Source organism: Lagopus muta, chromosome 1 (assembly GCF_023343835.1).
Source record: "Lagopus muta isolate bLagMut1 chromosome 1, bLagMut1 primary, whole genome shotgun sequence".
NCBI lineage: Eukaryota > Metazoa > Chordata > Aves > Galliformes > Phasianidae > Lagopus > Lagopus muta.
Genome location: NC_064433.1, coordinates 46843659 through 46858781, shown reverse-complemented (window position 1 = coordinate 46858781; position 15123 = coordinate 46843659). Strand labels below are relative to the sequence as shown.

At 41.7% G+C, this 15123-nt stretch overlaps 1 protein-coding gene across 1 annotated transcript in view; it reads left to right on the top strand.

Moving 5' to 3' along the window:
• SLC5A8 (solute carrier family 5 member 8) overlaps positions 1–15123 on the top strand; it is a 30428-nt gene that overhangs the window by 9333 nt on the left and 5972 nt on the right. The window contains exons 4-12 of the mRNA XM_048947284.1: positions 2163–2214; positions 3291–3358; positions 4687–4841; positions 6228–6368; positions 11123–11252; positions 12343–12431; positions 13060–13172; positions 14469–14536; positions 14818–14904. Coding sequence (XP_048803241.1) covers positions 2163–2214; positions 3291–3358; positions 4687–4841; positions 6228–6368; positions 11123–11252; positions 12343–12431; positions 13060–13172; positions 14469–14536; positions 14818–14904 — 903 coding nt within the window. The remainder of the gene's footprint in view (positions 1–2162; positions 2215–3290; positions 3359–4686; positions 4842–6227; positions 6369–11122; positions 11253–12342; positions 12432–13059; positions 13173–14468; positions 14537–14817; positions 14905–15123) is intronic.

Sequence of the window (15123 nt, the reverse complement as noted above, 5' to 3'; positions counted from 1 at the left end):
GGACCCTTCATGGCACAGGGAAACAGTGCACAGAGCAGTCATTGGCCTGCCCTCAGAGAAGCCCACAGAAAGTTCAAAATGTAAATATGCCCCAGTTATCTGCAGCGGCAGATCTCATCCCATGGGCTACTGATTTTGTGAGTCTGGCTAATTCCCAAAGATTTGTGGAAGGTGACAGGGAAAACAAGCTGTCAGAAGCCTGTCACTGGCAGTACAAGGGTTTGTATTACTGCTGGGAGATTGCAAACAAAAGCTACAGATCACTCACTGCCTTAGGGAAAGTCAAACTAAAGCAGTCCCTGCATTACTGTGGATATCCAGCCCATTTGGTGAGTCAGGGTGGGATTGCAGCTTTCCAAGGTACAGTGATTGTGTGCCAGATGCTGTGAAACACCAGCAGTAAAAGTGTTCTGTTTGCAGTTATGAAGTGGACGTTTTGGGGAGTTTAAAGCAAGAATGAATATACAATTTGAAGGCTTTCCGAGTTATTCTTCTGTGTATGCTTGCTTCTTGTGCTTTTTGTTACTGTTAAGACCCTCTGGAAGTTACAGAACAACCACAGCTGTACCACTGCAGTGCTAATTCCTTAAGTGAACAGTGCTGCTAAGCTGGATGTTTTGGATACACATAGGAAAAGCAGAGTGCTAGCATGCATGAATCATTGGCAAACATGAAGGCATCACAGTTGCATAAGTTGGAACAAACCAAATGTAATCTTGCACAGATCAGAAAAACAATTTTATATAATGTAAGTATACATACAGGAAATTAACTGACAACCTATGGGTGACTTTCTGTGGTTCAAAGCTTCTGGCACTTGTTCGCTGCATACAAGAAAGTTGCTGTCTCTCATTGACTTATTGAGTGAAGAGGATCCTACAGCCCATGCAGATGGCAGATGGTCAGTGGATGGACAGGTGCCAAATGCTTTGGGCTTGACGATTGTTGGCAGTTGTTGGCCATGAAGTGGTGCGGCTGGTGCTGAGGAGAGATTAGAATCATAGAATCATAGAATCACCAAGGTTGGAAAAGACCTAAAAGATCATCCAGTCCAACCGTTCACCTATTCCCAATAGCTCCCACTAAACCTTGTCCCTCCACACAACATCCAGTCTTTCCTTGAACACCCCCAGGGTCGGTGACTCCACCATCTCCCTGGGCAGTCCATTCCAGTGCCTGACCACCCTTTCCGAAAAGTAATACTTCCTAAATTTGCTAGGGACAGGCAAGGGCTGGCAGCTTTCAGGGTGTACAAGCTATGTGTGAGAACCTAGAGAGGGCTCAGAGTGCAGAAAGAAACAAGCACACACACATGAACAGGTAAGAACAACTATTTCCCTGCTGGTCCCACCATCAGATATGGAAAGCTGATGTAAGTCAGCTCAGGACCTATCTGAGATTTAGATCCCTTGAATGAACTCCTGACCTTCACAGAAGTTCATCTATGCAATGCAGGCTTTGCCCTGATGCATGCTACAGGTGAGCTTGCCCGAATAGTACCAGCAGTAATAGCAGTGGTAAAAAGGTATTTAAAAATATACTTGAATCAAATATAGAGAATATCAATGTATGAATCCCACTGTGCTGTTAGAAGTGGATACAGCAGCTCATTGATTTGCCTGATTATTTCTGTATTGGATGAAAATACGTATCTGCTGATGATCATGCATGGCTTCATCTTATAGAACTGTAAACCCTTATAATCCTATCCATAATGCCTAACTAATGCTCTGTTTCTTGTTTTGATGTGCATTACAGATGCATACTGAGAGGTATATTGATCCCAAGACTGAGAAAGTAAATTGTAATAGATTCCTTGGCAAACCATGTGTAAACCTTACCAATTTCCTTTTGCTCTTGTTTCTTTCATTTGACTGCACTTATAAAGCAATAAAACAAGTTAATTATAAGAGAGAGGAGAAACAAAAGAAGGATGGGGTGTTTAAGAATCACTGTGTTGTTTTAAGCAGACTAGGCTGTGAGACTGTAGTACTGGTTAGTCTCAGACATTTGTCTTCCAGCAATTTGAATTATTTCTTAACAGTCATGCATTTAGGAAATTTGGACTGAAGAAGTGCTTGAAGAGAAAACATCTCAGAAAACATCACTTGTTCCAGGAATTTTGGCTTATTTTGTTCTTATATCTTTTTCTCCCCATCTAGACATTATACACTGGCATTGTTGTTTACGCTCCAGCTTTAGCACTAAATCAAGGTAAGATGACCATCCTGAACTGTTCTTCTGTATTTTTTTATGCACATACTACTGGTGTGCTTTTCTTTCTGTAATGCACACCAATGTATATATTTCAAATATTGATTGTGAGGTCTTGCAGGACTTCAGCTGGTCCTGATGAGAACTCTGATAGACCTCCCAGATCTAATCCTGCTCCCTTATCTCTGGCTGTAAGGAATTACAGAAAGGGCTAAACAAAGAAAATCTGCTCTCACTTATTCTAGCTCTCTCAGAATATCCTCACGTCAAGGCTAATTTCAGAAAAGTTAAGGAAAAATAAGTCAAGCTTGAAAGCAGTGGGCAGGATAAACACACACTGAGTCCATCTGGTTAAGTACACTTCTTGAAGCACTCTGTGACTTGCTCTAACAAGCTACAGCCTGGTTGGAAGGGTGCACTCCATGAACTGTGCTGCAGAGCTTCCCATTTGCCTGGGCTTCTGTTGGGGAGCCCTATGGTGCCACGCTGGGCAGCGTGTCAACCTGCCAAGCTTGGGCACTGGCATTTTTAGAAGCTGTCTGGTGTAGGTATGCTGTCACATTTCCCTAAAAGAACACAGAATAAGAGGCTTTTAGACCAACGTATATCTTCCAAACCATTGCTTAAAGCAGCTTGCGTCTGTGAAGCATGCCCATGGCTGCTTTCCTGTGTAAATCCCTGGCATAGGGCTCCAGAGCCTACCTAAATGCTTCTGAGGAAGGACTCTGATTTTAGAACCTTTCTGAGCTGAGCCCTGCAAGAATATTGGTTTTGTTGGTTGTCATTAAAGACCAAAAGCATCTTAGGTTCCCAAATCTATGTAATTATTTAGAAGTTTCCAATTGTTTAGCAGTTGCCAATATCTGTAACAACTATGCATCTCTAGAGCTGGTCAAGGTGAATTCAGTAGTTCAGATACACACATCTTTTCTTTGTAGTTTTTTATTACTTTCTACTTCTGCATTTTACTTATTTTCATTTTTCCCCAGCAGCCAGACAAAGGTGAAAAAAACAGTCCTACAGAGTTATGTCCCCCATGCCTTGCTTATACTTGCTGCCCTTTCCCTCTTTTTCAGTCACGGGCTTCGATTTGTGGGGTGCCGTGGTGGCAACTGGTGTGATCTGCACTTTCTACTGCACGTTGGTATGTGGGCCATTCAGCTGAGGGAAATCTCGGTTCCTTTTGCCATTCACATCAAGTGTGGAATTTATTGAAAAGCCAGCTAATAAATGGGTTGCACGGTTTCACAGCACAGCTGCAGCCCAGAGCTGTATTCATCCAGGGACTTTGGATATAAGGAAAAAGTCTTTTACAGTGAGGGTGATGAGGCAATGGAACAGGTAGCCCAGAGAGGTAGTGGCCTTGTCCTTGGAGACATTGAAGGCCAGGCTGGTGGGGCTCTGAGTACCCTGATCTATCTGTGGATGTCCCTGTTCATTACAGGGGTGTTGGATTAGATGGCCTTAAAAGGTCCCTACCAACTCTATGGGTTTTGTGATTCAATGACTTAGACACAAAGGCAGCCACAGTGTGACTTCTGTTCCTAAAAGAACAGCAAAAAGATAGATCTTCCTTCCTGAAAATTCTCCTATGAAATTTCTGCTAGCCTGGCAGACTAATTTGTCAAGCACCTGTTCATCACAACCATAATAGTCCAGTCTCTTAGTGGGGGACACTGAAAATAGCAAGTGTCACAAGCAAAGATTGTTCTTCAGGTCAGTGCTAATTGACCAAGTGTTTGGATATGTGTAAATGGAATCAGCATGACATAAAATTATTTGTATATTTTTGATTAAATAATGTTTATTTTAATTTGCACAAATTGCATGCCTTCTGGAGTTAGTGACTGTAGGTAGTGACCTTCTGAAGCTGTAAACATGTAAGATGAGCATGGTCTGGTGTTTAGTTTTTGATACGGGTAACTAGTGATAGGACAAGAGGTAATGGCTTTAAGTTGTACCGGCGGAGGTTTGGGTTGGATATTAGGAAAAATTTCTTTTCAGAAAGAGTGATGAGGCACTAGAACAGGCTGTCCAGGGAGGCTATGGAGTCACCATCCCTGGAGTTATTCAGTCTGGATGTGGCCCTGAGGACATGGTTAGTGGGCATGGTGGAGATGGGATGATGATTGTAACCATGATCTTAGTGGTCTTTTCCAGCCATTGTGATTCTGCAATTCCATGATTCTATGAAACTTCTGAATCAGGGGGATGTGATGAATGATGAATGATATTGGATATGTCTGTGGTCACAGTACATCGTAGTGCTCCTCACAGAAGGTCCTGGACATGTTTGCAAGATACAATTCCTAAACATCCCAATGCAGAATTATTTCTATCCAGGAATAAGATAGAATTAGTCAGTTAGAATTATGCATAATCCATGTAGTAAGGTTTCTCCTAGCTGGATGTGAACATTTGCCAGGAGCACAGCTGCTCCGCTGTACCTGATACATGCTGTTCCTCACACAGGGCGGTCTGAAAGCAGTGGTGTGGACAGATGTTTTCCAGATTGGAATCATGGTTGCTGGATCGGCATCTGTGATTATACGAGCTGTGGTAGTCCAGGAGGGAATTGGACGCATTATAAATGATTCCTACTATGGAGGAAGATTAAACTTCTGGGAGTGAGTTTTCAGTTGAAGATGATGTGCCTTTTTCCTGATAAGTGTGAAATTAAATTGCTTCTGAAGGTGGGGAGTTGGGGACTGAAATTTTACAGATATTTAAACAAGCTTACCTGTTTTGGAGGATCTTTTGGAGGATTAACTCTGTGCAACATTCTGCCAAGAGAAAAATCTTTCACATTCTCAAATTCATGTTTTAAGGATGCGTTTTGGATTCCATTGAAAGTGAAAGGTGAAGAGTAGAGGACAATCACATTTATAATTAGTTTGCAAAGGAATGATTTGGTATTTCAGCTACTGAACCAAAGTAGCTGAAAAAATTACAGCTGTTACCTAATCTGAAAAGGGGGAATGTTTTTCTTTCCCTAAAATGAACATTAGAAATAATCCTAATGGCATTTTACCCTTTGTTACTGTAACTAATCGTAGACCAAGATTATAGTTTTGCAAGGTTAGGAATATTCATTTCTGAGAATGCTAAATCAAAAGATTCCTTAAGTTAAAAAAAAAAGAAAAAAGAAAAAGAAGAAGAAGTTATTGTTTTTTTTGATGAATAGGTGATTCTGCAGAGAAACTTCAGCTGCTGCTATAAATAATAGAAGTTTAGCATGACAGGTATTACCCGTTGTTCTTTTGTCTGTTGATTCACAATATTTATCAGGTAATTCTATGAAATTCTTACCAAATTCTTCAGTAAATAATAATTCATTGGAAGAAACATACTTTCTTCTCATGAGCAGTGATTTTTTTAATCTGTTTGGTTTATATGCAGAAGTTACAGCATTTCTTCTTCTCTCATCTTAGAATTCAGATTGAAAAAGAGAAGGAATAAAGGCATATAATAGCTGAATTAATATAATGTTTTCGGCAAGATAAGTGTAATCTATTGCTCTATTTAACATATCACTTAAAAATATATTCCATTTAAAATCTGCTCTTCACTTAGAGCTAAATCAGCAACATTTTTTATAGAGGCTCTGTCTACAAGGGCTGGGTATGCAAACACACCTTTGTATTGGTGTTAGATTCAGGTCTCTCCAGATAAGCAGGCATATTAGACTTTCTACTGGAACTTCATTTCATCACAACAGCAACAGGCATCACAGTGCTTTACTTATGACTCTAATTTATAGGCAAATAAGTTAGTTTGAATTCACCTTTGAGCAGATCAGTGTTTCAGTCAGTGATTTCAGTGATTTCTAATCTGCTTTCTGTGATTTCATGTAAAGTTGGAATATCTGAATATTCAAAATCTGGATAAATTAATTAAATTTATATGAGAATAAGTAAGAGGAAATTCTTCTCCTAGCCATTAAGGTCATCTGATAATGAAAAGAGTTTCATATTCTGAGTGTTTTCTTTGTTTGTTTTTCCCTCTCATTGTAGCTTTAATCCCAACCCATTGCAAAGGCATACCTTCTGGACGATTATTATAGGTGGGACCTTCACATGGACTAGCCTTTATGGTGTCAGCCAGTCCCAAGTACAGAGATACAGTGCATGCAAAAGCAGGTTCCATGCAAAAATGTAAGTCTGCCTTCAGTAACTCTTGATGTCTGAATTTAGCAGTGACTGTTCTTTATAATGCAGATTAATTTTTTGTTGTTGTTGTTGTCTGTATAAAACCTATTTGTAAAAGGTAACAACTTCTGCTGTCTGCTTTGTGGACCAGATAGGAGACAAATTGGCATAGTAAATGCTGACATTTTAATTACGATAGATGACTGTGACATTCAACTTTCTGATGGACCATTTCACTCTGCCAGTATTCTTGCATACAAATAACTACATTAAGTTTATATGCAACCTAAAGACCAAGCAATATAGCACTGAATTGTGCTTTAGCTTTATCAATTGCTACTTTTCTAAACCTAAACCAGAGCGGGGGTATTTTACCTAAGTAAAGACTAAAAATATTTTCAGTACCTGTGAGTATAAACCTGAGAAAAGACAAAAATGTTTTTTATTCAGTGATAGAATTGCTGAAGAATCATGTATTTTGGTTTCATGATCATCAAGACTTTTCCTATAGGAATTCATTATGGAGACTGGCAGTGAGTTCTGTTTTCCTTGAGTTTAAATATTTCTGATCAGCCTTTACTCTAGAACAGAGTATATTTACTAACTCTGTTATCTTATTGTTATCTTTAGTGTCATTCCTATAGTTCACAACTCAATATTTAAGAACTATTACCAAGCAAATAAAGTCTATTTATAGGAAAGATATATAAATGCATATCATTAACTATAGTCACTAAATTCCATAACACAGTGATATGCAGTAGAGGAGGAGTTTACGAGGATTTACACTTCATAAAGTCAGCAAAACGCTCACAAAAATCGTATTAAAGTTTGGACCTGAAGTATTTTAGTTTTGGCAATAATGGAAATGCACTTTTCAGCCATTTGCGCTGTGAACAGGAATGAGCTGATGCCCCTCATCAGCCACATCTCAGCATACAGTGCCACATTCCAAAACACTGTCTGGCTTCCCTGCAGTCTCCGGTGTGTAGCTCCCAAATTCTTGGTGCTGCAAAGTCAAGAGGTGCATCCCTCACCTGCAGTGCCAGCTGGCATGATTGCCAGTGGGAGAACAGCTGCATACATTGTGCCTGAGTTCCTTCTCAAGCACCAGCTCCACTTAGGGCTATTCCATTGCCCCATCTGTACCCTCTGTGATGGGAGACAACTTCCGTGGTGTCCCAGAAGCATGATGTGATCAAGAAAAATGTAGTACCATGGCAGCTGCTGGGTAGATTTTCTGGGCTCTTGCAAGTGTCATAGAATCATAGAATCACCCGGGCTGGAAGGGACCCCAAGGATCATGTAGTTCCAACCCCCCTGCCTAGCAGGGCCACCAAACATACACATTCAGATCAGGTTGCCCAGGACCCCGTCCAACCTGGCCTTGAACACGTCCAAGGACGGGGCATCCACAACCTCCCTGGGCAGCCCGTTCCAGGGCCTAACCACTCTCCTAGTAAAGAACTTCCCCCTAACATCCAACCTAAATCTTCCCTCCTTCAACTTGGATCCATTTCCCCTAGTCCTGCTATTGTCAGCCCTTTTGAAGAGTTTACTCCCCTCCTGGGTGTAGGTTCCCTTCAGGTATTGATAGGCTGCAATGAGGTCACCCCGCAGCCTTCTCTTCTCCAGGCTGAACAAGCCCAACTCCCTCAGCCTGTCCTCATAGGGGAGGTGCTCCAGCCCCCTGATCATCTTAGTCGCCCTCCTCTGGACCCTTTCCAAAATCTCAATGTCTTTCTTGTACTGAGGGCTCCACACCTGGACACAGTACTCCAGATGGGGCCTCACAAGAGCCGAGTAGAGAGGGACGATCACCTCCCTGTCCCTGCTGACCACCCCTCTCCTGAGGAGCCCAGGATCCCATTTGCCTTTCGAGCTGCCAGAGCGCACTGCTGGCTCATGTTCAGTCTCTCATCCATCAGGACCCCCAGGTCCTTCTCTGCCAAGCTGCTCTCTTCGACTTGGATTAGAGGTATCTGGTTCTGGAGGGTTTTGGACGGAATTCAAGAGTTATGAATAAAAATTCAGGTGTATTTGGTAGGACCTGATGACCTTGAAAGTCTTTTCCAGCCTAAATGATTCTATGATTCTCTAGCTCATGCCATACTAATGACAGCAGAGCCTCAATTGATGGATCTCTCTCCTGCTGGGATGGGCAGTTGAATTCCATGACACTTTGTTTGTGCCTCCTGGTATTTCCCATTCATGGAGAAAGCTTTTTGTGCAATGGCTACAGTTTGTTACAATTGTAAACAGTATAATTCTTTGATGATTATCTAGTTCACTCACATATGTAATTAAACACATTTGGCAAGTCATATTGGCAGCTACATCTCCATTTAACTAGTATAGAGAAGTGTCAGGTGTCATTGAGTCACAACAATAATAAGGCTTTTCTCCTCCATGGCATTTTATATAAGGCTTTATTTAATAATAAAACAACTGAGAAAATAATTCCCTACACAGTTCCCAACTTGTGGGTCATAGGAAGGCCTTAAAGAATGGCACAAGAGTAGGAATTTTCTCAGGCTATTGGAAGGGATTTCACCCCACTCAAGAAACACACTAGTAAGTATGAACACGTGCTGTCATCCTCAAGCAGTAACTAGGCAAATCAAACATAGTGCTTGAAGATGAGCAATACTAGGCCCTCGAGAAGGAGATCTGCACCTTCAGAAGAATATGGGCTCCTAGCACATTCTCCTCTACTTTCCTTTCAAGATCATTGGCTGGCATGTTTCCTAGAGTCAGACTATAACAACCAACTAAAAACAAGCCTTGCATAGTCACAGTGCCTACTTCACCCAAACTCCACCTTATGTTACGCATCCCAAATTAATGGGAACATGTCCTCCAATAGTGCTGCAATTATTACACCCCAGTGCTTAAGTCACAGGGTATACCATGAGCTAGGGGTGTAAATAAGATAGAAAAAGCAGTTTCCTTCTCTTCACTGTCAAAAACTGACACAGTTTAAAACTAGGAATTACTGAGTGCAAACAATTTCTTTTGCCTTTGTGCCTTTCTCTCAACTTTCTAATCTCAGCTACAGGCTTTAGGCTAATACTGCTATTGCAACTATTGAAAAGGTTTGGACTGATTTAAGTCATTGGTTATTTTTTATGCTACGTCAGCTTCTGAGCGCCTTATTTCAGGGTAGATTATGCCAATGTAGGAACAACTTCAGCTAAATTTATGCAAAACGCTTAAGTAGTGTGTAAGCATCTATAAGAGAGAGATTACTTCATTTTCACTAGCTTAGCCTAGAAATAAATTTAAAATGCTGCTAGTGCTGTATTTACACCAATGCCAATTTCAAATATGAAACGTAAATGTAGAGTTTTTTGTCCTGTGTTATCCAACCAGCCTTTATTTACCTAAGTCTTTTTTACACTGTTACACAGTTTACACTGTGCTTGCCAATCATTTTTCTGTGATATAAAATGGCAATCTCATCTAGTCAACCTATAAAAAAAACTATATAAAAACACACATTTCAATGCCTAACAATACTATAAAGATAAGTTTACTTCATTCATCCTGATAATCCTCTGGAACAATCCAAAGGCTGATGCTCTTTGCCTTCTTGGGTCTTGAAGGCACTAAAAGGCTGTCTGAAACAGTGCAGGCATAGAAATGTTTGCATAGACACCAGAGATCCTCCAGGGATCCACACAGAAGAAGTCTTAGTTGGCAAAGGTGCAATGTATGTGATCTGTCAGCAGTTAAATCCCCCTATGTACATGGTACACAGCCAGGAAACAACTGCTGGAAAGGAATGCTGTTTTTCAAGGCCATGCTCCCTCTGGGTGTGTTCACTTGAAACAACCACCATAGTGAGCCATGGTGTGAAGAACTTTGTGATTCAGGAGTCATCAAGAGCTGAGATCAGATAGTTAGAAAGAAAAAGCCCTCCCTGGGGCAGGAAACGTGGGGAGAAAGATTTCTTTTTCATGATGGGTAGAGGCTGCCTGCCGTGTGTGACAAAGGCAGCATTAATATGTGATGACCACCATTTTCTTCTCTGCATCAGCTGTCCCCTCAGAACATGGGGACAAGACAGGGTTCCTTGACTGCTCCAGGATCCAGGCTGCTAAAGGGGAAGCTTTGGGGTTGGTGGTGACCCCCTGATCCATGGAAATGGCAGCTGGAAGTGGCTCCAAAGCAAGTCACAGTGGGAGGGAGTGCCCGCCTCATTGCTGCCTTCCACAGAAACCTTGCCAGGATGGTGAATTTATTGATTTATGAGCATGATTCCAGCATTGTGTAAGTGTGGTAGTGCAGCTCCAGAGGCAAAGGAGTGCTGCTGCTGATTAAAGGTACACCACACTTTGATCTGTGTCACCTTGCCTTGAAATCTGTCTGGGGTTTGTCTCTACCAAGGGGTGTGGTGAGGGGATAAGAATGTTTTCTTGCTAGCTCGCTGTAATGTAAATTTGTGCACATGAAATGTGCAGATTGCCGTATTTCTCCTATAATCTCTGGAGTAGGCCTTGTCAGGGGGCATGCGCTCAGAACCGTGCTACGAAGAACAAAGTGTAATTTGTGGTTTTAGAAATGTGAGCCTGGGTCAAAATTGCTCAGAGCTATACCGTGACTCCCTTTCATTTTGGCAGCCACTGAACAGGGTGTCTCCTCAGTGCTGGGATGATGCTTGTTTGGTCTGCTTGAGAGGCGCTGACTGTCCACTGCATTAATTGCAGTATGGTGGGACATCTAGCTCTAACATGTCATCTCTGTGCATGCTGGTGCAGGTCCCTCTACATCAACCTGATAGGCCTCTGGGTGATCTTGGTCTGCGCAGCGCTCAGCGGGTTGTCCCTGTACTCCTTCTACAAGGATTGTGACCCATTGACGGCAGGGCAGGTGTCAGCACTCGACCAGGTACAGCCCCACATCTCAATGGGGAGGAAGGGGCAACTTTCCCGTTGAGGATGGTGATGAAGGAGCAGGCACTAAGCATGCTCAATTGGAGACGGTGATGGAAAAGCAGCTATTGAGCATGTGCAACTATGTAGAGGGGGGTTCAAGAACTAGGGGATGGGTATAAGGACATGCTCAAGTCCACACAGAGTGAGTTTGTAACTCAGGGATTAAGCTCAGACTGTGGCAGGAGAGAAAACTTTGGAGAAAGCAGCAGATCTGCTTTCAGGACCCATCAGTGCCAGCATCCCCTTGGGTCTGACAGAGCTGCAGTTTGTTTGTGGTTCAGATAATTGTGTGCTATGGATAGATCCCCATGGACAATAGCTGGGAGTCCAGAAGAGCAGGGATAATGGAGTACTGGAGGCAGGACTGCTTGGCCTTAAACAAGAAAATAAGATGAGATATAAAAAGCCAGGGTGGATACCTGAAGGCTGTCAGGTGCCTCCTGTGAGTCAAATAATTTTGGTGGAACCTGTAAGATACTAAAAAGACCAACTTGTTGATGAAAAAAATGGTTCACAGGCAGAAAATCTTACAGTCTGTATCTTTTCCCAGCTCTCAGATTTTGCAAAGGTCAACAAATAGCACACAACTTCCAATATGGAAATAGTTATCAGGTACCCTAAGGCTATTGGACCGAATCTGTAAAGTTTTTGTAGTGTCAACAGAGACTTGAGCATCTACTGTGGCACCCAAGCCCGACAGAGTGATGTACAGTACAAACTACCTGCTGCTCAGTGCTAGCTGCCTCTACAGTCATCTTCTGGGAAGAAAGCCTGACAGTAGCTCTGTGCTCACCTTTGCTGGGCTGTCTAAACAGACTTGCCAGTATTTCATGTGGATGTTTTAGACATCATTTTGTTTTCTATAGAAATCCAAAAAATATTGCATTGTGGAACATTTCAAATTGGAAGAGCTTAGCAGCCTGTTACTGATAAGGTTCTAACAACAACAAAAAAGAAAGCTGGGAAAAAAAAAAAAAAGAAAGAAAATGAAAAATGATGGCAATATAATAAGTTTTGACACTCTTCATTTTTTTTTTTTTTAGTTGCTACCCTACCTTGTGCTGGATATTTTCAGTGATTTTCCAGGAGTGCCAGGGCTTTTTATGGCTAGTACCTACAGTGGGACATTAAGGTAAATTAATAATTTGGAATTTAGTGTCATTTTTTTTCATTTTGTTAAACCTAAAGTTGCATTTATACTGAAACGCGTTTTAACTGCATTTAATTTCCTTAATCTTTAGGATAAGTGCTAGGAACTGATGTTGCAATTACAAATCTTCAGTTTTCAGCACCTATGCTCTGATGTCTTAATACTCAAAACTGTTTAGAGTTCCCTGCTGACAATGGGAAGAAACGTCTTGTGATCTACGGCACTAACAAACCCTGCCTCTCTGTGCTTTACAGCCTCTCTGCTGGAGGAATTTTTGAATATTATAAGCAGGTGGTTGCACAACATGGCTATAGTAGTGCTTACAGCACGGCCACATGTAATGTACACTTCATTTCATTGACTTATCCAACCCCACCGTCTCAGTAAGAATTGCTTTGTCTTCACTAAGAGCAGTTATTAGAAATGATTTTTGTAAACTATTAACTGTATCACCGACAGCAATAAGTCATTTCAATCAACACAGCAGCTGCCTTTGTTCTCTGACACTATTCTAGACAGTAACAGTTTCTCTCTGCCATTAACTCACCTGTTATCTATGATTTCAGTGTCTAAGATAAAGAAAAAAAAGTATATATCTTGTGTTCTGCAGTACAGTGTCCTCCAGCATAAATGCTTTGGCTGCTGTGACTGTTGAAGACCTCATCAGGCCATACTTCAAATCCCTTTCTGAAAAGAAGTTGTCATGGATTTCCATGGGGATGAGTATGGAAATTTCTCTTCCACTTTTGTTTATGAAGTGAGGGCTTGATTCAGATTTTAAGTCAGGGATAAGTGTGTTCAGACTGATATTTGGGGGAGCCAAGATCAGCTGTGCAAATTCTGTACAGGATGAGAGACAAGCTATTTCTAGTGAGCTTAAGAGAAAGTATTTGATCTTTAAGAAATAAAGATAGACTGCCTTTATATTCAGTGTTGCCTGTAGTTGTACAGAACCAAATGTCTTGAATTAAAATAGGTGATATTTTAATTTCTCTGTCAAAAATTAGAAGCATAAGAAATGATTTTGTAATAAACCTTGTGAACAGAGCGATATGTGAACTACAGCACTCCAGAGAGTGACCAACTTCACATCTTCCCTGACATACCTGTGGACCCCGTGGCCTGTTGAGCTCCTATATTCAGTGACCATCATCAAAGAAGAGGGTCAGAACTGGGCTGAGCAGATTTTTCTCTGATGTGCACTTTCCATCTCTGCTGGTTGTACGACTTGGTACCAGCTGCAGGTGCAGCCCAAGGCAGCGTGCTTAATAGGCATGAAAAACCTCAGTCCCAGCACAGTGTAGCCCATAACACTGAGCACAGTGGACTAATGGCAGGTGACAAATATGAAATGTTTTCACCTGACAGCAGCTTCTGAAATGTTACTGCAAGCAGTGTTTATGCTGGAATTGTTGATGCTGTTATTGTCCTGAGTTGCCTGAGCTATCACATTCAGTGGTGGGATTAACCCATTGCTTGTCACTCAGAAAGTGAAACTTAATAGAAGTGAAGGTAGAGAGCACAGATGAGTCAGTGTTGTGGGTTCTGGCAGGAGACACTACATCCTGGTAGTCCAGGATGTCCTCTGTAACTCTGCCAGCTCCCATGATCTGACATCATTTACTTTCTTGCTCCAAAGGCTTTAGACTGAGATGCAAAATTACTTATTCAAAATAGTGACTGCAACACAGGAGATTACCTGAGAAATGCAAACAATACACTTAGTATTGCTACTGTGTTTAATCCATACATGTGCCATCTAGGATCAGGTACTTAACTAATCATACACAGGAAGAGGATTTTGTCACTTTCACAGGGTCTCCTCTTAATGTAAACAGTAACCAGGCCCTTTGGCCTTGTTGGGCTCTCTTAGGAGAGAAAACCCAAACAAACAACAAAATCAAAGCCAAACAGATGGCAGTGGGTTTATTGTGATGTCAGGGCTTCCTGGGTGAGAAAGGACCATTTCCATTGCTGGACATTTCAGCTGGTGTGTTCACGATTTTGCTTTCCACACAGGCGTATTTTATGGCGGAGTCTGCATTGCTATGGCTGCAGTGGCATCTCTCCTGGATGCCTTGCTCCAGGTGAGTGTCAGGCTGCATTTTCATGTGTGTCAAATAGCTTAGAACAAATTGTGTAAGGAAGTAATTGCTGGCAACTATTATGAAATTAGCTTTTATTCTTTGTTGGGTACTGGCCTCAAACAGCCTCAACCGCTGCTCTAAGCACCCATGTCACTATATGAATTAACAACAGCTGAGAAAACACTAATTAAAATCTATTAATTTCCTTTGTCATCTTCCTGCCCTGTTTGCGTATTTAACTTTTCTAACGCAGTGCTTGATAGACTCTCCTCCTTCCACAGGCAGCACTCAGCATTTTTGGCATGATCAGTGGCCCCCTTTTAGGACTGTTTTCCTTGGGAATTCTCTGCTCCTTTGCAAATGGAATTGTAAGTAGAAATATAAAGCCCTGTTGGACCAAAATCCATCAGTAATTTTGGGTATATCCATCTCCCTCCATTCCCAATAAATTTGCATTGGGCAGCAAGGATATTTCTTTGATACTTTCCATGTTGATCTTTACCCTTTTCTTTCCCATGAGGGCAGCTGGGAGAATGGCCTTTTGGGTAGGATGGATAACCCAAGATGGCCTTGAGGGCAGGCAGTCT